We start from the raw sequence: 21,986 nt of genomic DNA, 5'->3' as shown, positions 1-21,986 counted from the left end.
CAGTGGGCCGCATGCACTCTATCCCCTCTGTGATCTGCACAGCCTGGAAGGTTGGAGAACTCTAGTCTAAAGGTAAAGGAAAAGGTTCCATTCGCACAAATGTGCTAGTTGTTCCCGACTCTAGGGGACGGTGCTCATCTCCATTTCAAAGCCAAAGAGCCAGCGCTGTCCAAAGACATCTCCGTGGTCATGTGGCCGGCATTACTCAACACCGAAGGCGCACGGAACGCAGTTACCTTCCCAACAAAGGTGGTTCCTATTTTCCTACTTGCATTTTTTACATGCTTTCGAACTGCTAGGTTGGCAGAAGCTGCGACAAGTACAGGAGCTCACTCCGTTACGTGATGCTAGGGATTCGAACCGCTGAACGGCCAACTTTCTGATCGACAAATTCAGCCTCTTAGCCACCGCGTCCCTAGACTACCTATACTTTATGTCAATTTTTTAAGGTAGTGTGGAGTTGTTGTTGTTGCTGTTTTGTCCATTAGGAAAATCAGCTTCAATAAATATAAGGCAGGCATATATACTAACCCAAGAACAGTGTAGATAAATTGAAATGCCAACCAAATTTACCAGTTCTTCAATAAAGGTAAAGGTAAAGGTTCCCTTCACACATATGAGTTAGCTGTTCCTGACTCTAGGGGGCGGTGCTCATCTCCGTTTCAAAGCCAAAGAGCCAGCGCTGTCCGAAGACATCTCCGTGGTCTTGTGGCTGGCATGACTGAACACCGAAGAGGCAGGGAACGCTGTTACCTTCCCACCAAAGGTGGTTCCTAATTTTTCTACTTGCATTTTTTACGTGCTTTCAAACTGCTAGGTTGGCAGAAGCTGGGACAAGTCACGGGAGCTCACTCCGTTACATAGAGCTAGGGATACGAACCGCCGAACGGCCAACCTTTTGATCGACAAGCTCAGCGGCTTAGCCACTGAGCCACCACATCCCTTTAGTCTAGAAGCCCTCAAATCTTGAAGGGAAGAGGAAGAGTTGGGCAACACGCCAGCTGGAACCATTTTTTTCTCGCACAGCGGGACTCCGGAGACCACAAACGTCACACCGCCCCCCTCCATAGTCCCTGTTTCCAGCCGTTAATTTCAGCCCTGAAGCGTAGTGGCTTGCAGGAGAATCCACTCTCCTGGGAGAAAACAATCCTCGTTTGTTGGAGACCAGCAGCTTTGGCTGGAATGTCTCTCCCCAAGCAAGGATCGGTGCTGCCTGACTGAGGTAGCATTGTGCTCCTCCAGAGGTCAGCTGAGGGCTGGGAACCCACATGGCAGGACACTCAGGCCGGACACTCAGGCAGGGGTGTCCTCAGGAGGTGCTCAGAGAAGGCAAGGTGGCCGTCCCACCGCTACTTCATGGGCGCCTTTCATATGGTTGCACGGCCAACATCTTTGGCTTCTTGACCCAAAGGGCAGCTGGATGATAGGAACTAGTTTCATAACACCCCAATATCCTTGTTCTCTGGTGCCCTAAAGTTAAGGAGAAATTTCCTGACACCGAGAACAGGAGGGCTGGGGGAGGCTGTTTTTCGCCCTCCCCAGGCTTCAGGAAAGCCTCCGGAGGCTGGAGAGGGCGGAAAACAGCCTATCTCTGCCCTCCGGAAGGCTGAAAATCAGCTGTGCGCCAGAGCTGAGGACTGCCATGCCGGCAAATATGGCCTGCCATAGGTTTGCCATCACGAGTGTAGGTCATGGATGTTTCAGGAGGCAAAAGCACCTATGGGACAACCATGACCTGGAGGATTGAGAATCTCTACAGACTTTTAGCCATACAATTTGGGATGAAGACCCTTGGAATGGTGTGGGAGTAGGAAGGGATTTCCAGAGGGAAAAACTGCAGACTACAGGAACCATTTGCACCACTCAGGTGACCCTGAGGACACAGATAAACCTCCAAGTGGCCTCAAGGACCCTCTAAAAGGATGCAAATGCCCAGCTGTCTGCAAGGAATATAAATCCTTCCACTCCCCACCATCCAGTGAGAGCTGAAGAATCTTCTTGGAGGAGAAGCGAAATGTCTTCAAAAGAAAAAAACAAGAAAGTCCAGTTGCCTCCTGAAAAAAGCACCTTTGGGACAACCACCACTGAAGGTTTTCAAGAAGAGACGGAATTTGTCTGGAATGGCATAGGGCAATGATGGCTAACCTTTTTCGCATAAAGTGCTGAAAATGCACATGTGCCCACCCATAATGCAATGCCCCCCATCCCCCATGCATGCATGCACACCCCCACCCCAACCCCATGAATGTGTGCACACCCCGTCCTCATGCATGCACGTGACCCTGTGCAGAGACTTGAAAACCAGCTGACCGGCAGGAAGCACATGTGCAGCAGAGCTGAATTGGGGCAATGGTTCGCATGCCCGCAGGGAGGGCTCTGCATGCCACCTGTGGCGTGCGTGCCATAGGTTCGCCACTATGGTCATAGGGAGTTGGACTAAAAGACCTCCAAGGTCTCTTCCAACCCAATTGTTCTGGTTTTTTTTTTTAATTAAAGTAATATTTATTTATTAAAAGAGAGGAAAAAGAGTATGGATTATCTTTAATAAGTAAATATATACCACCTTTGTAATGTAAAGCAGCTTCCAACTCAAAAGTTTGCATTGTTAATTATGAATAAACCAGTAGAGCTTCCAATCCACAAATACTGGGTACCTACATCAGGAAATCTGCATTAAAACGAAGTATACTTTTTAAAAATCCTCAAGTACAGTATCTTCATTTCATATATAATAATGTATTTTTACATGTCATGGCTTTTTGAACTGGAAATTACGCACAGGTAGAATTTCTAACACTTAAGATCTCTAGTCTTCTTCCAAAAAAATTCTAAATCTTTTTTTTAACAACTGCTCAACATTGCAAGGGAATTACTTAGAATTAATATTCACAGCAGGGTCAGAAAAGGAAGGCTGTAAACCTAAATGAGATACAATTCAAACAATAGTATTACTTTAGTGCAAAATGCAAGATGAGATTTTTCTGTTTTGATTTGTCTGATTTATAAAGTGCATATTTTTATTAACATTCTATATTATTTAATTATCACAATATCCCCGCTATACAAGAACTTTTAATAGTTATGGTAACATTTAAACTACTACAAATATTATATACATCTGATTATTTTTATATATTATATAATGTTTTCTATGTACTGTTGCCCTTCAGCTGTCCCCTCTGAGCATCAACTTGACTTTTAAATTCAATTTGCCTTGACAAATGACAGCATAACAAAGGGGAAACCTGTTCTGCATTTCCAGTGGTAGCACCCTGCTTCTGCAACTATTTTTCTTTTTATAAAGGGGAGGAAAAGTGAGAGTAAAGGGACAGCATTCAATACGAAATATGCATTTGTTGGGAAAAAGATGAAAAATTAAGAGCGGAGTCAGTTTTGGCTCATTCTTCTGCATCTTGCAACATAGGGGTGAACTGAGGTCACCTCTTCTCTGGCCACAATTAATCTGGCTTTAGGTGGGGTTCATCAGAATTATTAGTAAGCGTGATGTCACCCCCTTGGGAAAGCCAATCTTCCATTTCATTTTTTTTAAAAAATTAAAAGCCTCTTAAATAAAATAAAAATATCCCCTGGATCCTTCCAAGGTCCTCAGCTATTCTTGAAGAACAAGATGCCGTCACCATATTATTGACCAAAAAGCGGACCCAAAATGCTGACTCTTTCCTCTTTCCAACGCACCCATATTTCCCCAACTATTTGGGGAACATAAACCCCCACACAAATGCCCCTCCCCCATGACCTTGCTCCTGAAAAATAAAACGGTGCCCAAAAAGTTATAACAAAAAAAAATGCAAGCATTGATAATTGGATATTTCCATGTCTGAGAAAGCTCAGGTGGCTTTTCTCCCATTATCTCAAGGTCGCAAGACGAATGCAAAACAGATTCTTATTAAGCCATGGTTTGTTTTATCCTGAGTAAACCACCATTGGTTGGGTTCACATTAGATGCTACCTTCAATTGGGCCCTTGATGATGCTTCAGCAGGTCAGGTGAGCCTGTCGAATCTCTGGAGAAAGGGCCATGTGCTTTTCCCATAAACGGAAATGTGGCCGAGGGAGGAAATCCCCACCCCTGCAGGGCACAACCTTCTGTTTTTCCCCCACATGGGTGTTCCCAACCCAGCAGAGAAGCTGCTCCAAAGTCCACACGCAATTAGGCGTGTCAGGTTTTCTGCCAAGCACGTGGCTTCACCAATGCCGTTTTACAAGAACAGTGTGGCTTAGAGAGCTTTGCTCTGGGTCCAGCTTGAGATCATCCATCTCTGATGGCCAACACAGGTGATGTGCTTGCAGGGACATGCACAGGGGCCATTGGTTTCCAGTTGTCCCAATGCATTCCAGTCCAGCCTTCTTACTCCTCCTGTGAGTAAAGGGTGTAAGAGAAAGCTAGAATTAATTTCCTGACAGTGAGAACAATTAACCAGTGGAACGGTTTGCCTCCAGCAGTGGTGGGCAGGGGTGAAATCCAGCAGGTTCTGACCAGTTATGGAGAACCAGTAGCGGAAATTTTGAGTAGTTCGGAGAACCCGCAAATACCTCTGGCTGGCCCCGCCCCCATCTAGTCTCTGCCTCCCAAGTCCCAGCTGATCGGGAGGGAATGGGAATTTTGCAGTACCTTTCCCCTCCCATGCCCACCAAGCCACACCATGCCCACCAAGCTACACCCACAGAACCGGTAATAAATTTTTTTGAATTTCACCACTGGTTATAGGTGCTTCATCACTGGAGTTCTTCAAGAGATTGGACAGCCATTTGTCCAGAAAAGGTATAAGAACTCCTGTTTGAGTAGGGGGCTGCACTGGAAGACCTCCAAGGTCCCTTCCAGCCTTATAATTCTATGTTCTATGTAAGAGGCAGTCCTGACCCCTTCCAAGTCCCCCCCACCTTTCCTGGCTTAACCCTTTGTTTTCCATCTGCAGAGCAGAACGTATTAGACTGAAGTAGGTTGTGGGTCATCATGTCGAGGGAAGTCCATTGGAGTGTGAATGAACCAGGCTGTTCCGTTAGAGGAGGATTTGTGGGATGTGGAAGGCAGGAGTGCAGTGAGTATGTTTTACTAACCCAGGTTTCAATGGGTGATGGCTAATGACTTTGGCTGACCTGGAAAGCAATGGGAAACAAGGGCCTCCTGCTTGAACAGGGGGTTGGACTAGAAGACCTGCAAGGTCCCTTCCAGCCCTATCATTCTACCTTCTAATAATTAAACACTGATCCTCTGGATAGTACTTGGGAGGCCACCAACAAATGCTAGACTAAGGAAATTGGGAAAAAATAGTGGAAAAGCAGCTTCTGTCTTGAAGTCCTCAGTGGTTGAGTTCCTCAAAAGAGCTCCGCCTCTCTGCTGCTACAACCAGGTCTCATCTGTGGGAATGTATAAGCATTGTTGCTCTCCCCATCCTGTGCAGCCCACTGTGGTGCCCCCGCCAGATACAATGGCTCTCCAATCCCATTTCCTGGAGGTGGGGCAGCTACTTTGGCTATGAATCATGGGAGCTGTAGTCCAAGGGGCCTGGAGACACTCAGTTGGGGAAGGCGGTTCTCAGAAGGGGGCATCTGGCACCAAACATCCTTGCCTCTTAACATCTGTTGGAATCCTCTCCTTCCTTCACCTGTTCCAGAGCTCAGCGGCACCCAGCTGGCAGCTTGGTTGCAAATCTGGGCCTCTGCCCAAATCCCCAAACGGGCTTATTTCTCTGGAAGAACGCTGAAACGCCACATGGGCGCATCATGCGCCAGTGGGATGCTTCACCCAGTGGAGTGGCTTCTGTGGGGCAGCCCCCCCTGGCTTCTGTGGGGCAGCCTTGTCTCACAGCCCAACAGCTGCCACCCTTCTTGAACCACAGGAGCCAAAGGGTCTGGCGGAGGCCATTCCCAGGCACCAGTCCCTGCCAGTCGCTTTTTTCTCCATGCTCTATTTTGTGTGACAGAAGCAAAAGTCTGTACATTATAGGTTGCAGATCAACAGAGTTGGAAGGGACCTTGTAGGTCATCTAGTCCAACCCCATCTAAGCAGGAGACCCTACACCAGTGATGGCAAACCTTTTTCTTATGGCGTGCCACAATCGTGCCCACACCAATTCAATCCTCTTCGCCCACCTGCGCATGCGCATGTGACCCCCTCCCGCGCATGCGTGCACAACTCCAGGCTCCGGAGGCTTTCCTGAAGCCTGGAGAGAGCGAAAATGGCCTCCCATGCCCCCCCGAAAGCAGATTATTTCCAAACTTCCACTTAGCTAATTGAGGCTGTTTTCGCCCTCCCCAGGCTTCAGGAAGGCCTCCGGAGCCTTGGAGGGTGAAAAACAGCCCCAATGGGCCAAGTGGAAGTTTGGGTCTGTTTTTTGCCCTCTTCAGTCTCCGGAGGCTTTCCTGAAGCCCAGGGAAGGTGAAAACGACCTCCGGAAGGCCAAAAATAAGGTGCCTGGTGTGCCAGCAAACATGGCTGCAGGTGCCACCTGTGGCACGTGTGCCATAGGTTTGCCATCACAGCCCTACCCCATTTCTGACAAACGGCAGTCCAATCTCTTCTTGAAAACCTCCAGTGATGAAGCTCCCACAACTTCCTCACGGTCAGTCTTCCTGGGCACCCCATGTGGGGGAAACAGCAGAAGTGGCATTGCAAGCACATGTCTTCGTGTTTTACAGGAATGGTGAAGGTTGCGCACACCAGAGAAGGGGATGGATGAAAAAGTGAGGATTATTAGCAAGGAGGAAGATAAAAACACATCTCAGCAATTACTTGTGATATGGTTAGGTAGGTTACTAAGCATGTTTCAAAAATCCTCAGTGCTTTTACACTTCAATGTAGCTGAGCCACAAGATCCTGCAGTGCAGTCCAAATTTTTTCACCCCCCTCTGTAGGGAGGAAGATGGGGCTGGAGGCCGGACACCTCACTCAGCGAAAGCCCCTCTTCTTCGGTACTACTTCTGGTGGAGGACAGCACCAGCTTTGGGCAAACCAAGGGTACAAGTAGTCCTCGACTTACAACAGTTCATGTAGTGACCTTTCAAAGTTACAACGGCACTGAAAAAAGGGACATATGACCGTTGTTCACACTTAAGACCATTGCAGCATCCCCAGGGTCACGTGATCCAAATTCAACTGACTCTGATTTACGACAGTTGCAGTGACTTTGGGGGTCACTGTGATCCACCTTCTGACAGGCAAGCCAGATTCACTTAACAACCAGTCAAGAACCACTGTAGTGATTCATTTAACAACCGCGGCAAGAAAGGTTGTCAAACGGGCCCAAACTCACTTGTTTCACTTAGCAACCCAAATGTTGGGCTCCATAGTGGTCAGTAAAACGAGGACTGCCTGTAGTTCTTAGCCGCTCAGAGGCAAGCCTCTTTTTTTTTTACCCTGAAACTGGGGCAGAGTTGGAGCAGGCCGGGGACCCCGCCTGTCCCGCGCCGGCTGCCCGTTTGCTCGTGACCGCAGCCGAGCGGGCGAGGGCGGCCTTGCGAGCGCTTTTCCTCCTGGCACGGACGGGCGGGCGGGCATGGACAGCTGCGTCAGACAAGCCGCCTCTGTCTGCCCGCCCGGCCCCGCGGCCAGAGCGCTGCCCGCCCTCCCCACGGAGGCCCCGCCGGTGCCAGTCGGAGGCAGCCTCGCCCGGCCTCCCCTCCGCCGGCGCCGCCTCCTCGCTTCGGCTGCAACCAATTGGGGGCGTCGGGGCGGGGGCAGCGGGGCTCCGGCTCCCCTTCCTCCTCGCCAGGCGCCGCGGGGGCTGCCTGCCTGCCTCTGCCTCCGCCTCGGCCCTGCTTGCTCGGCCGCCCGGATCATGCGCTGAGCCGCCCAGCGAGCGGGCACTGCGGCCGCGCCACGAGCGGCGCCGGGCCGGCAAGATGAACTACCTGGTGAGTCCCCGCCGACGCTGGGGAGGCCGAGCCGCGGGAGGGGCACCGCCGCCCGGCTGGGAAAGACGCCCCGATCGCCAGCCCGGCCGGGACCGAGCAGGAGGGGGAGAGAAGAGCCAGCTCGCCCGCCCGCCCGCCTCACCTGCGGAAGGCGCGGGACGGAAGGCGGCCGGGAGGCTGGAGCGCTGCGGCCGGGACGCCGGTCCGCGCTGGACTCGGGGCCCGCTCCGCTGCTTTCGGCCCGGCGGGCGCCTCTTTCTCCGCAGCCAAAGCGCCGGCCGAGGGAGGTCCGGTTGCTCCCGACGTCCGCCCAGCCCCCGGAGGGCAAGGAAGAGGCCGGGCGGGCCTGGGAGGAGGCGGCGGAGCGGGCAGGAGGCTGCTTTCGCTCCTCCTCAGCGGGCCTGCCGGAGCTCTGGGAGAAAGCGGCTGGAGCCGAAGGTGGCCGCTCGGGGCTTGGAAGGGGGAGCGGGATGCGGGTCTTCCGCTCTCGGAAAGTCTGGGGAGGGAAGCGGGGCTGGCCCGTTTCCTCCCGGGGCTGCTTCTCTGGAGGGGGGGGGATAGAAGCGGAGCGGAGCCTCTTGCAGCTGCGGGCCTGGCTTGCGGAGCGCAAAAAGGGGAGGGGGGTCTTGGAACACCCCCACCCACCCCTCTTCGCCTTTCGCCTCCGCGGCTCTGGCTCCAGCCTGGGTCAGATCCCGCTGGCAGACAGGATCCGGCGGCCTTCGGGATGGGTTTCTCGGTTGAACGGGGCTGCACCTAATGTGGAAGCCCCCCCCCACTCCCCAACCTTCCCGGGGTCCAGATTCCCTTCGCTGCAAGCCTTGCCGTCTCTTGCGTCTCAAAGGTGGGGGGGGCTTTGGTGGCCCCAATTCTTCTCGGGGGGTCTCCTGGGGCTGCTGGCTAGATAGACTCCCGAGGAGCGACCCCTTCTCTCCTAGTCCCCCTCCCATCTCCACTTGACCCGGAGAAAAGCATGCCAAGAATGGCACCGGAGGCTGCTCTCCGGCAGCTGGGCAGCCGTTCGCCTTGTGGGTGGCTGGAAACGTCCGCGCATTTCAGGCAGCCATAAAACGCTTAGCCGGGGGTTTCCTTGCAAGAGCCAGGCGGGAGAAGCCCTCGCTTTGAAGTGCTCCGCCGTGATTTATAAGCCCGGCTTCATTCACTCCCAAGAGCCGGAGCCCGAAAGCGAAGAAACTTCATCCTGGCGTAGGGGGTGATTCATCGGTTTAGCTTGTTTTACCTTCCTCCGCCTTATATCTCTCTCCGTGCAGCGCAATCAGTTTTTGGCATTTACCTATTTGGAGAGGGGGTTGTAGAAGTTGCTGAAGAACATTTCCTAACCTGGAGTGGATGGAGGATGGGAGGAATTGGTCTTCCTTTCTGCCTATTCAGAAGAGAGAGGGAGGCAGGGAGAGAGAGGGGGGGGGAGATTGCTCTGGTGTACTAGAACGCAGCATGAATCGCTTGCTCGAGTCAGCACAAGCTGTAAATGGTGTGCTGGCCTTAGATGGGGTGTTTTTTTTTGTTTTTGCCTGGGCCGCATCTGTTGGTGGCTGGATGTGATTGGAGAAGTTAAAAGGCAGAGGGAAGGCAAAGCTGTGATCCCTGCAAGCACATTTAAGCATCTGGGCTTTCCTTAATGATTTGGGAGGTTTGGGGGGGGCAAGAGGGTCTCTGAGGAGCTTTGACCCTGGGTGAAGCGGGATTGCTGAATTGCAAATGTCCCTTTTTTCTGGCGGCCCCCTGCAAAATGTATCCTAGGAACAGTTAGAACAAACCATTGGCTTAATTTCCCTACAGAGCTCAGGAGTGAATGAATGACCCCAAAACCTGATGCTCAGTTTTTAAGTATCTCTCCAACACGCAGTTAACAGAATAAGAGAGCTGGAAGGGACCTTGGAGGTCTTCTAGTCCAACCCCCTGCTCAAGCAGGAGACCCACTTCCATTTCAGACAAATGGCTGTCCAATCTCTTCTTTAAAATCTCCAATGTTGGAGCGTTCATAGCTTCTGGTGGCAATCTGTTCCACTGATTAATTGTTCCCACTGCCAGGAAATTCCTCTGTTGTTCCAGGTTGCTTCTCTCCTTGATTAGTTTCCAAACATTGCTTCTTGTCCTGCCTTCAGATGCTTTGGAGAATAGCTTGACTCCCTCTTCTTTGTGGCAGCCCCTGAGATATTGGAACATTGCTATCATGTCTCCCCTGGTCCTTCTTTTCATTTCTTTTCAGTTATCATATCCGAATTTTTTAACGTTGCGAAAAAGGGAATTGTTAAACTCACCGAATGCTTGTTTCAAATTGCATTTTATTGAAATCAATTCTGTCCGAAATGCAGTCACTGCTTTCTTTTTTTCAAGCTCGGCTCCCTTTTTATATGTTTCAAGGCCGGGCAAGGCCATGGAGCTGGAAACGGTGTGTTCTCCCCTCTTTCAGCTTCAGTCCTGATAGGAGAAATTGAACACATGTGGCAGCCAGTGGGACTTGGAAGGAACAGTCGGCAGGGTTTTATGCTCCAGCACTTTGTGCTGACATCAGAGATGCTTGCAATATTTTCTAAATGCATCAGGGGTAACTCCTGTTCAAATGAGTTATGGAAATTGGCAGGAAGCCGCTCCAGAGGAGGGCTGCAGTCCCAGGGGCTGGGCTTAAGTCCCTGGATTTCCAGGATAAAATGTAACTGGTTTCTATACAACGTTTCCCAGCCTGAGCAAGTTTAAGATGTGCGGACTTTGCTGGCTAGGGAATTCTGGGAGTTGAAGTCCGCACATCTTAAACTTGCTCAGGCTGGGAAACACTGTAATGCTAAGCTGCAGAGGCTATAGAAAGCATGTTGCCTGGGGAATTCTGGGAGTTGAAGTCCACACATCTTAAAGTTGCTATGGCTGGAAAACACTGCTCTTCGATGCTAAGGAGGCCATCAGAAGCAGATTCATTCGGAAGCAAGCCCTCCTCTGTTTCCGATAGCCTGCTCGATGCTTTGTGGATCCCCCTCCCTTATAAGCTGCGCAATCCACGGGCAGCCTGTGGACAGCTGCCATGCTGTCTATTTGCAGAAGGAAACGAGCCCTCCAATTTGTGTGTTTGAACAACGCTGCTGCCTGCGTCAGGACTGAAGGAGAGAGACTCGGCGTCCGTTGGCCATGCTTACCTTCACTCTCTTGTAGCCAGTTGCTGGCAATGGCCAGAATTAAGCCTTCAACAATCCACTGCTGGTCATTTGATCTGCCACGCTTGGAGCTTTGGTGCCGGGCTGGGATAAAAACGGTGAGACTTTAATTGAGAAAGACGTCTGATGGAATCAAACCCCCGGCCAAGAGACGGCTGGCTATTTTCTCCCCTTGTCTCCCAGGGATGATGCCGATAATTTGGAACATTCCGAGGCTTGCATTTAATCAGGAAAGAGAAGGAAGGAATTTGGCATTTCCGTGCAGGTGGTGCTCAACTTAATAACCATCTATTCAAAGTTATTCAACAGCACTGAAAATAGAGACTCATGACTGGTCCTTAGAACTTGTGACCCTCACAGCATCTCCACGATTACATGATCAGAATTTGGACCCTTGGCAACCAGCCTGTATTTTAAAATGGTTGCGCATGGATTCAGACTTCGAATAACTTTCTTGTCATTTGGAATGAACTTGGCATACATTAAAATGAAATTCCATTGCATGCAGCTCTCAAGGGGTCACCATATACGCTAGGTAAACATACCAAAATAAATAAATACAATATTCTGCACATACCCACGTATATAGGACACAGAGAAACAACACAATCTAGTTCGGATATACATAGCGAGAAAAATGAATCACGTGAAGTGTTAATACCACTTTATAATGCCTTGGTAAGGCCACACTTGGAATCCTGCATTCAGTTTTGATCGCCACGATGTAGAAAAGATGTGGAGACACTAGAAAGAGGGCAGAGAAGAGCAACAAAGAGGTTTAGGGGACTGGAGGCTAAAACATATGAAGAACAGTTGCAGGAACTGTGTAGGTCTAGTTTAATGAAAAGAAGGACTAGAGGAGACATGATGGCAGTCTTCCAATATCTCAGGAGATGCCACAAAGAAGAGGGACTCAAACTATTCTCCAAGTCACCTGAGGGCAGAACAAGAAGCAATGGCTGGAAACTAATCAAGGAGAAAAGCAACTTAGAACTAAGGATAAATTTCCTGATAATAAGAACAATTAATCAATGGAACAGCTTGCCTCCAGAAGTTGTGAATTCCCCCAACACCGGAAGTCTTTAAGATGATGTTGGATGGCCATTTGTCTGAGGTGGTGTAGGGTTTACTGCCTAGGCAGGGGGTTGGACTAGAAGACCTCCAAGGTCCCTTCCAACTCTGCTATTGTATTGTATCTTGCAAATTTCCAAAAACTTTTCACCTTTGCAGCCAATTCAGGTGCTGCCTTGTTTTGGGTGTGTGAGGTGTGTCAAAGCATCCTGAAGTCACATAATTGCCATTTGTGAGCTTCCCAGCCTGTTTCCGCCAATCATAAAGTCAATGGGGGAAGCCAGATTTGCTTAATGACCGTGTGATTCACTTAATGTCTGTAGTGATTTGCTTAACAAAACAGGGCAACAAAGGCCTTAACATTTGGTGTGATTCATTTAACAACCACCTTGCTTAGCGACAGAAATTCTGGTCTCAGTTGTGGTCACAGGTTGAGGGCTACCTGTAATATGATCCTTTCCTTCTGGATTTACAGGTAGTCCTCGACTTACAACAGTTCATTTAGTGACTGTTCAAAGTTGCAACGGCACTAGAAAAAGTGACTTGTCAACATTTTCCACACTTACAACCGTTGCAGCATCCCCATGATCATGTGATCCAAATTCAGGTGCTTGGCAATTGACTCATATTTATGACGGTTGTAGTGCCTTGGGGCCACGTGATCGGTTTCTGTGACTTTCTTATAAGCCAAGTCAAAGTCACCAGATTCACTTAACAACTGTGTTACTAATTCAACAACTGCAGTGATTCTCTTAACAACGGTGGCAAAAAAGGTCGTAAAATGGGGCAAAACTCCCTTTAACAATTTTCTCACTTAGCAACATAAACATAAATTTTGCAACTTTGAATGGTAGTTAAAGGAACGGTTGCAAGTCAAGAACAGGAATTAATCTGCATCAGAAAAATAATAATAATCCTTGGCAGAGGATTTAAACCATCAAGTGGATGAAAACTATAAATACAATCTTATGCATATTTGAAGCTGCTGATATTTACTTGGGTTTGATTGTTTCCTCTTTTCTTCTAAGCTCCCTAGAGTGTTGCTTCTGACGCCAAAAATGGTATTTCCGTGTGAATCTTCGTCCCGGCTCAGTCTTTCCCCTCTCCATCCGTGTTTCAGTCTTAAACGAAAGGATTACACAGCCCTCCCCTTAACCTAAGATTATTTGTCACAAGGAATTTCCCAGCTTTGGTGCCTCCCGACTTTTCCATTCTTACCCTCCGTGAGTTCAAAACTCCCGAGAGAGAGAAGAAACCTAACGAAATCCTGGCGACGGCAGCTTTTAAGCCAAAGCATCCTTCTGAAATGGACTGCCAGCTTTGTGGTCCAGGGAGCCTGGGGTCAATTATACAGCAGGCCACGTCAAGCCGAAAAGCCATTGTAAAATGCCAGGGTGTCCACTCCATATTTGGACAGGACAAAACCAAGTTATGTTTCAGTAAAACGCAGGGCTGCAAAATTCAAGAGAGCTGAAATGTAGATTCTTCTGTCTCTCGTTCCTGCTTTCTAGTGGCTGTCTGGAGTTACGCAGTTCAGATCTGGTAGCCTTTGTTTAATTAAAATTTGATTTCATTTAACACAGGGAGTGTAATTCCTTCCCATGTATTTAAATTTAAATAATTTAATGCATGGGAACGGTTTACCATTTCTGTGAAATAGAAAGGAATTTCTATTTCTTTCAAATGGGGTAAGTTTTGGAGGCCCTCCGTAGTACCATAATGTCCAAATTTTTAAAGAGTTGCATATCCTTTTGCTGAAAGTTTGGACGGAAGGTAAATGTTGTGGCATTAATTGGCTGGATCAGTCTAATCCACTGTTTTTCAAAGTTGGCAGCTTTAAAATGTGGGAATTTAACTCCCAGAATTCCCCTCGCTGGCTGAGGAATTCTGGGAGTTAAAATCTGCACATTTTAAAGTGGATGAGTTTGGAAAACCATGTCTAATCTAAGACTCTCCAAACTTGGCAAATTTAACACTTGTGGACTTCAGCTCCCAGAATTCCTCAGCCAGTGTGGGGAATTCTGGGAGCTGAGGTCCATAAGTCTTAAAGTCACCAAGTTTGGAGATCCCTGGTCTACTAGAATATAGAAGAGAATATAGAATAACAGAGTTGCAAGGTACCTTGGAGGTAGTCCAACTCCCTGCTTAGACAGAAAACCCTATACCATTTCTGACAAATGGTTATCCAATCTCTTCTTAATAGCAATAGCAATAGCAATAGCAGTAGACTTATATACCGCTTCATAGGCCTTTCAGCCCTCTCTAAGCGGTTTACAGAGAGTCAGCATATTGCCCCCAACAATCTGGGTCCTCATTTTACCCACCTCGGAAGGATGGAAGGCTGAGTCAACCCTGAGCCAGTGAGATTTGAACCGCTGACCTGCTGATCTAGCAGTAGCCTGCAGTGCTGCACTTAACCACTGCGCCACCTTGGCTCAAAAGCCTCCAGTGTTGGAACATTCACAACTTTGGAGGAAATTTGTTCTACTGATTATTTCTTCTCACTGTCAGGAAATTTCTCCTCAGTTCTAGATTGCTTCTCCCCTTGATTAGTTTCTATCCATTGCTTCTTGTCCTGCCTTCAGGTGCTTTGGAGAATAGCTTGACTCCCTCTTCTTTGGAGCAGCCCCTGAGATATTGGAAGACTGCTATCATGTCTCCCCTGCTCCATCTTTTCATTAAACTAGACATACCACAGTTCCTATAACCGTTCTTCATATGTTTTAGTCTCCAGTCCCCTAATCGTCTTTGTTGCTCTTCTCTGCACTCTTTCCAGAGTCTCAGCATTGTTCTGCCTCATAGCCAGCTGGCCTATAAATCTGGAAACACAACCACGTAGATTTTGAAAAAGCTACCAAGCCTCCTTCCCACGTTCAGAACTTAATTGTCTGATGTTGTGGCCAAATTGAGTACAGGTAATCCTCGGCGTATGACCTTGAATTTAGCAATTTTTCAAAGTTATGATGGCACTGAAAAAAGTGGTCTTCATTCTTAGCACTGTCACAGCATCTTGTAGCCATGTGATCAATCTCCAAGACTGCCTGTCTCTCTTCATTAGTGATGATGTCATAATATGATATGCGGAGGATTCTTCTCAAGCAGCCTTGTTGGAAAACATTTAACCTTTTCATCCTCTTGGTTTGTACATTTCCATATTTCACAAGCCTACGTTGAGTCGGTACGACGACCTCAAGTGTTTTACCCTTGTGACAATACTTGTGGCTGCCCAATAGACCAGATGGAGGGCATGAGTTGAAAAACAGCTGCTGCCATTCCAATTTGATATCGGAATATTCATTTTGATACAGGTAGTCCTCGATTTACAGTAATTCGTTTACTGACCATTTAAAGTTACAACAGCACGGAAAAATATGACTTATGACCGTTTTTCACAGCTGCAACCTTGGCAGCATCCCCATGGTCACGGGATCAGAATTCAGATACTTGGCAGCCAGTTCACATTTATGACGGTTGCAATGTCCTGGGGTCGTGTGATCCCCTTTTGCGACCTTCTGGCAAGCAAAGTCAACAGGGAAGCCCCATTCATGTCACAACCACACGACTAACTTATCAACTGCAGTGATTCACTTAACAACTGTGGCAAGAAAGGTTGCAAAATGGGGGGAAATTCACTTAACAAATGTCTCACTTAACAACACAAATTTTGCGCTCAATTGTGGTCATAAGTCCAGGACCGTCTGTACCTCACATATGCCTAAAGATTGGCATCCAAAAATTGCACTACATTGGATTCCCCATGGAAGAAAGGGGAAATGTGTCTGGCCTTGGGAAATTTGGTGCCAAGAAGTTAAGGAAGATCTTAAGATTATTAATGTCCCTTGGGACGAGGTCGAAGATGCTGCCAATGATCCAAACTGTTGGAAAACCCTTGCTGCCCAATGTGCTCTAGTGATGGACCTCATAATGAGGATGTATTTATCATGTCATGTGTTCATGTGCAACCTTCTCAGCCAAGTTTGACCATAAAATTGGTGGATTCATTGAATGACGGTGTGATTTGCTTAACAACCTTGGCAAAGAAAAGGTCATAAAATCAGATTTAATGACCGTCTTGCTTAGTGATGGAAGTCCCAGTTCGATTGTGGTCCCAAGCTGAGGATTACTTGTATCTCTGTTTCTTGAAGCAAAGGTTGGTTTTCTTCTCTGATTCATTTGGCAAAACACCCCCATCTTGTGAGATGGTCGAGCCAGGCATTGGAGGAAAGTTTCACTCGTCCGGATTCACACAAGATGGTTAACAAGACTGTTGAAGTCCTGGTGTCGGCATCTCCCCAGCATGCTGAGCTTGGCTGGTTCTTTTGTGTTTTAGTGGGCACTGTGAAGCCAGTCTGTTTGGTTAGCCCAAGATTTAATATCATGTACATACCTTAAAAGAGGTTTATCCCAGTAAGCAGATTAGATTTGTGGCGTAAAGGCAACCAGCTGTTTTCCCTCTAGGAAGGTTGAATGCAAACACAAGGAAGGCTGGATTTAAAGAAAGGTGAAAAATCATGGCCTTCTCCAGAAGTCTCTGCTTTGGTTGTCATTGCAAGGAATTAATGCAGGATTATGTTGGGACGCAGTGGCTCAGTGGCTAAGATGCTGAGCTTGTCGATCAGAAAGGTCGGCAGTTCGGCGGTTCGAATCCCTAGCACCTCGCAACAGAGTGAGCTCCCGTGACTTGTCCCAGCTTCTGCCAACCTAGCAGTTCGAAAGCACGTAAAAAATGCAAGTAGAAAAATAGGGACCATCTTTGGGGGGAAAGTAACAGCATTCCATGCGCCTTGGGTGTTGAGTCAGGCCTCTCTCCTCTCTCCCTTCCCTTCCTTCTTGATGAGGACCATGGAGGTCCGTGGAGGATGAGGAGAACTCTTGGCTACACCCAAGAAGACTCTCCTGTCCCAATTGATGGTGGTCTGGTTACAACCCATAGTGAGAGGGGGGAAGGAATGACAATATGAGCATCGACACCCAACCCATGCTTGAATCTAACCCTGCACCTAAGCGTAATTTAGGTTGTGTTGCAATGTTGCAACACCCATTAGGTGATTTGCCACCACCTGGGAAATTCTCTGCCTCAGTTTGATGCTTCTTTTCTTTCCTGAGCCCTTAGGAAATTTTGGCTAACGCAGGATCTGGTTGCAGATTATTCTGACAGGGGCGCCTGACAAGAGAGGAAGATAAAATAGTTGCCCGTATTGTGTAACGTGAATGCACGTCAGAGTGGCGTGTTTCTCGTGCCGTTGTTCCTGGGTTGCGCCTAATTTCCCTGCAGCACTTAAGGGAGGTGGGGGATGATGCGTCTCCCCGAGGCTTTCTTTCATTTTTTATTTACAAGGCTTTTGTCCAGGAAGCAGCAGGATCTTCCTTGCCTGAACTACCTCAGCTGTGTTTTATGGGGAAGGGATGGACCCGCCCGTCCAAAACTCAACCTTTATGCATGACCCTTCAGGGTTTCTTCAGCATGGAAGGTTGAGATTTTGGAAAAAGTGCAGAGAAGAGCATCAAAGATGATTGAAAGCCTGGAGGCAAAAACTCACAAAAAGCAGTTGCAGGAATTGTGTTTGGCTAGTCTAGAGAAAAGAAGGACCAGGTGGGACATCATAGCAGCCTTCCAGTGTTTGAGGGCTGGCACGAAGATGAGGAGATCAACTAGATTCCATTCCATTCTGCATTCTGTTCTGTTCTGTCTATTTCATTCCATTCTGCATTCCATTCTGCATTCCATTTTGTTCTATTCTATTCATTCCATTCCATTCTGCATTCTATTCTGTTCTGTTCTATTATATTCCGTTCCATTCCATTCTGCATTCTATTCTATTCTATTCTATTCTATTCCATTCCATTCCATTCTATTCTATTCCATTCTGCATTCTATTCTATTCCATTTCATTCTGCATCCTATTATATTCTATTCTATTTCATTCCATTCTGCATTCTGTTGTGTTGTGTTGTGTTCCATTCCATTCTATTCCGTTTCATTCAGTTCCATTCAGTTCAATTCTGCATTCTATTACATTTTATTATTATTTTCCAAAGCACCAGAAGGAAAGACAAGAAACAATGGATAGAAACTAATCAAGGAGAGAAGCAACCTGGAATTAAGGAGAAACTTCCTAACAGTGAGGACAAATAACCAGTGGAACAGTTTGCCACCAGAAGTCATGGGTGCTGCATCACTGGAGGTTTTTAAGGAGAGACTGGACAGCCACCTGCTAGAAGTGGTCTAGGGTCTCCTGCTTGAGCAGGGGGTTAGACTAGAAGACCTCCAAGGTTGCTTCCAGCTCTATTCCAATTGATTGATTGATTGAAATCAGAATTGGAAGAGGCATGGAGGGCTTCACATCCCTCCCCCTCCTCTACAGGACGATCCAGGTTAAAACATCCTGGGGAGTTCAGCCTGAGTTTGAACTCATCCAATGCACAAGTGGCCATCACCATTCTGGATCCCTGGTTCCCCCTTTCAAATGATGCTTTTTGTAGGGAAAAAAGGATTTTCCCAGGAGGTGGGTGGGTGGGTAGGAGAAACGCCTGCCATTTGTCATCATGATAACAACCAAGTGTGAAAACATCATTGCTGTCAAAGATCCAAACAAGTCTTGACAAGGATAGAGCCAGATATGCTGTTGATGGGTTGGGTTGTCGCCAGCAGTGCTGGTCTGAAATGCTCTGCAGATGTCTCCAAGCCAGTGGGCTGGGGGCTTCTTGTCCCTTGAGGTGGTTCTGCTGTTGTACAAGGGGTTCTTGTAAGGACCTCGGGCGTGATGGGTCTCTAGGTCTGACCAATCCACATTTTCTTGTCCTTGGGAAATGTCTCTCTTAATGGTTCTGCCTTAACAGCTTTCCTGAAAAAAGAGGCATCATGAAGGACACCCTTTCCTAGTGGCAATGACTGGCTTTTAACCCAGTTTTTGCTGGCTGTTCCTTTGCTCCTCTGCTTTAATGTGCCTTGACGCCCATCGGAAGGGCAGTGTAGAAAGGAACGGATTAAATCAGTAATGAGAAAAAATCCTTCTGTCCTTGCAGAAAGTTGGAGGCTCAACCTAGGCCAACCTCAGTAGACAGTTGCTCTGCTGTGTTGGCTGGAATGGAGCACCAAGCCCACCAAGGACCCAAAGGTCGCAAAGCAGCTCCCCCTGGTTGCCTCCCTTCTCTTCCTCTCTTCCCCTCTTCAGTGTGCAGACAGGTGACGTCTTGTGTAATATTTGTAGCTTGCAGCCACAGGCTGGGTGAGGAATGGCTGTGGGAGCCAGAGACTCGTGCCTGGACATGCTGTGGAGAAGCAAGACGGCTCCGTGTCTCCGAAGGTCCTTGCTTGGAAGCGGGCAGTGCATCTCTGCTTGGGGTGCCTTGAAGGCCTTTGGAGGCAGCTGGAATGGAATGGAAGTAGGAATAGAAGAGAACTATGAATAGAGGAGAAGAGAAGAGGAGAGGAGAATGAAATTAGAATAGAAGAGAAATAGGAATAGAAGAGAAGAATGAATAGAGAAGAGAAGAGAAAAGGAGAATGAAATTAGAATATTATTATTATTATTTTGTTTATTTGTATGCCGCCCTTCTCCAGGAGGGACTCGGCAGCGAACAACTCAAAGGGGAAAGGGAATATAAACAACAGTACACATAATTAAAATACACGAAAATCACACAGCCATACCAGTCGAGAGGGGAGGGGAACTCATCAACCCCAGGCCTGCCGGCACAGCCAGGTTTTGATGGCTTTCCGGAAGGCCTGGAGAGAGGTGAGGGTCCGAATCTCCGCGGGGAGTTCATTCCAAAGGGCCGGAGCTGCTACAGAGAAGGCCCTCCCCCGGGTAGTAGCCAGATGGCATTGGCTGGTGGACGGAACCCGGAGGAGGCCGACCCTGTGAGATCTGACGGGTCTTTGGGAGGTAATTGGCAGCAGACGGTCTCTCAAGTACCCAGGTCCATTACCATGAAGGGCTTTATAAGTTACGACTAGCACTTTGAAGCGTATCCGGAGACCGATTGGTAGCCAGTGCAGCTCGCGGAGGATAGGTGTAACGTGGGTGTACTGAGGTGCACCCACAATCGCTCGCACGGCTGCATTCTGGACAAGTTGAAGTCTCCGAATACTCTTCAAAGTCTGCACCATGTAGAATAGAGTAGAATAGAAGTAGGAATAGAAGAGAAGTAGGAATAGAGGAGAAGAGGAGAGGAGAATGAAATTAGAATAGAATGGAATAGAATGGAATGGAAGGAGGAATAGAAGAGAAGTATGAATAGAAGAGAAGAGGAGAATGAAATTAGAATAGAATAGAAGTAGGAATAGAAGAGAAGTATGAATAGAGGAGAGGAGAGGAGAATGAAATTAGAATAGAATGGAATCGGAATAGAGCTTGGAATAGAATAGAATTTAATAGAGATTGGAATGGAATGGAATGGAATAGCACCGAATAGAAAATACAATAATTTAACAGAGTTAAAAGAGACCTTGGAAGTCTTCTAATCTAGCCCCCTGTTCAAGCAGGAGAACCTATAGCATTTCAGACAACTGACTGTCCAGTCTCTTCTTCAAAGCCTCCAGTGATGGAGCACCCACAACTTCTGGTGGCAAGTTGTTTCACTGGTTAATTGTGCTCACTGTCTGGAAATTTTCTCTTTAATTCCAGGTTGCTTCTCTCCTTGATTAATTTCCCTCCATTGTTTCTCGTCCTGCCTTCAGGTGCTTTGGAGAATAACTTGACCCTCTCTTCTTTGTGGCAGCCCCTCAAATACTGCTGTCATATCACCAGTATGCTGAGTTGATAATCCAGACTCCCCCCACCTGTTGTGCACAGCTCCTAGACTTTCAGCCAGTTGGCCCAAGGCCACAGGGTAGCTGGCGAATTCTGGGACTTGTAGGCCAGGACAACTGGGGGATATCAGGCTGGGGAAGACTGAGATGGCTTATCTGGTGTTAATCACAGATAGTCCTTGACTTAAAGCAATTTGTTTAGTGACTGTTAAAAGTTACAATGGCACCGAAAACAGGGACTTACAACACTTTCCCCACACTTGGGACCATTGTAGCACCCCCATGGTCACATGATCAAAAGCCACTTGTCAGCTGACTCTTATTTATGATGGTCCCAGTGTCTTCTGACAAGCAAAATCAATGGGGAAGCAAGATTCACTTAACAACCACCTTACTAACTTCACCGCTGTGGTGGTTCACTTAACAATTGTGGCAAGTAAGGTGGTAAAATGGGGGCAGAATTCACTTAACTGTCTTGCTTAGCAATGGACGTTTTGGGCACAAGTGCAGTCGTAAGTTGAGGCATCCCTGTAACTGCTTTCCAAAAAGCTTTGCTCGGTGATGTTGTGTTCATCTGGGAAGGATCTCCTGGATCCATTAGGCTTCGTTTCTGGAAGGAGAATGGGAATCCATCAGGATCTGTCATTCCCAAGCAAGCTCTGTGTGCCTTGAAAGTCCTCCCCAGACGAAGGCTGGAAAAACGCCGCACTTTAACTTTTAATGAGTGCATTTTATTTTTTATTGAACGTAGCTATCAATTGTCTTAATGTGTCTTCATTATTTTATTGCTGTTTCTGTTGTAGGCAGCCATATTGAGATCCTTTGGCGTAAGGCATGTCATCTAAACAGGAGCCAATAAATAAAGCTCCCTTCGACATTACCGTTACTATTGTTGCTTGGACTGGTGGCAGGCATGCTGTCGCGATGCTCATATCTCAGATGGCATTTCCTGCCGCTACCCGTGGGAAACAGCCGGTATTTTGGCTGCCTCCCCCCCCCCCCACAGCTCAAATGTATTGAGCGCCGATTCTTATAATCCTCAGACGGCATGACCAAAAGCTGACAGGATTATAGAACTTGTAGTCTAAGACATCTGGGCTGAGAGGAGCCAGTTGAGGA

General features: G+C 47.8%; 1 protein-coding gene and 1 long non-coding RNA gene across 3 annotated transcripts in view; one reads left to right on the top strand and one right to left on the bottom strand.

The window, feature by feature from the left end:
• Positions 1-2,545: 2,545 nt before the first annotated feature.
• On the bottom strand, positions 2,546-8,303 carry LOC148042746 (uncharacterized). Of its 2 annotated transcripts, XR_015698488.1 has the most exons (3): positions 8,017-8,282; positions 3,971-4,377; positions 2,546-2,668 (listed from the first exon to the last, which is right to left on the bottom strand). It is a non-coding gene; the product is annotated as an uncharacterized LOC148042746 (long non-coding RNA). The 2 variants fall into 2 exon arrangements; XR_015698487.1 differs by lacking the exon at positions 2,546-2,668 and having other exon boundaries at positions 3,552-4,377; positions 8,017-8,303.
• The window catches only part of BCAR1 (BCAR1 scaffold protein, Cas family member), a 52,428-nt gene continuing 38,126 nt past the window's right edge, over positions 7,685-21,986 (top strand). The window contains exon 1 of the mRNA XM_087729452.1: positions 7,685-7,874. Within this exon, the coding sequence (XP_087585578.1) occupies positions 7,863-7,874 (12 nt within the window). The 5' untranslated portion in view covers positions 7,685-7,862. The remainder of the gene's footprint in view (positions 7,875-21,986) is intronic.

This window comes from Thamnophis sirtalis, unplaced genomic scaffold (assembly GCF_051295495.1).
Source record: "Thamnophis sirtalis isolate CommonGarterSnake01/CBP01778 unplaced genomic scaffold, rThaSir2_p1.2 scaffold_14, whole genome shotgun sequence".
Lineage (NCBI taxonomy): Eukaryota > Metazoa > Chordata > Lepidosauria > Squamata > Natricidae > Thamnophis > Thamnophis sirtalis.
The sequence above is the reverse complement of the archived record's forward strand: the minus strand, read 5'-3'. Positions and strand labels throughout refer to the sequence as shown.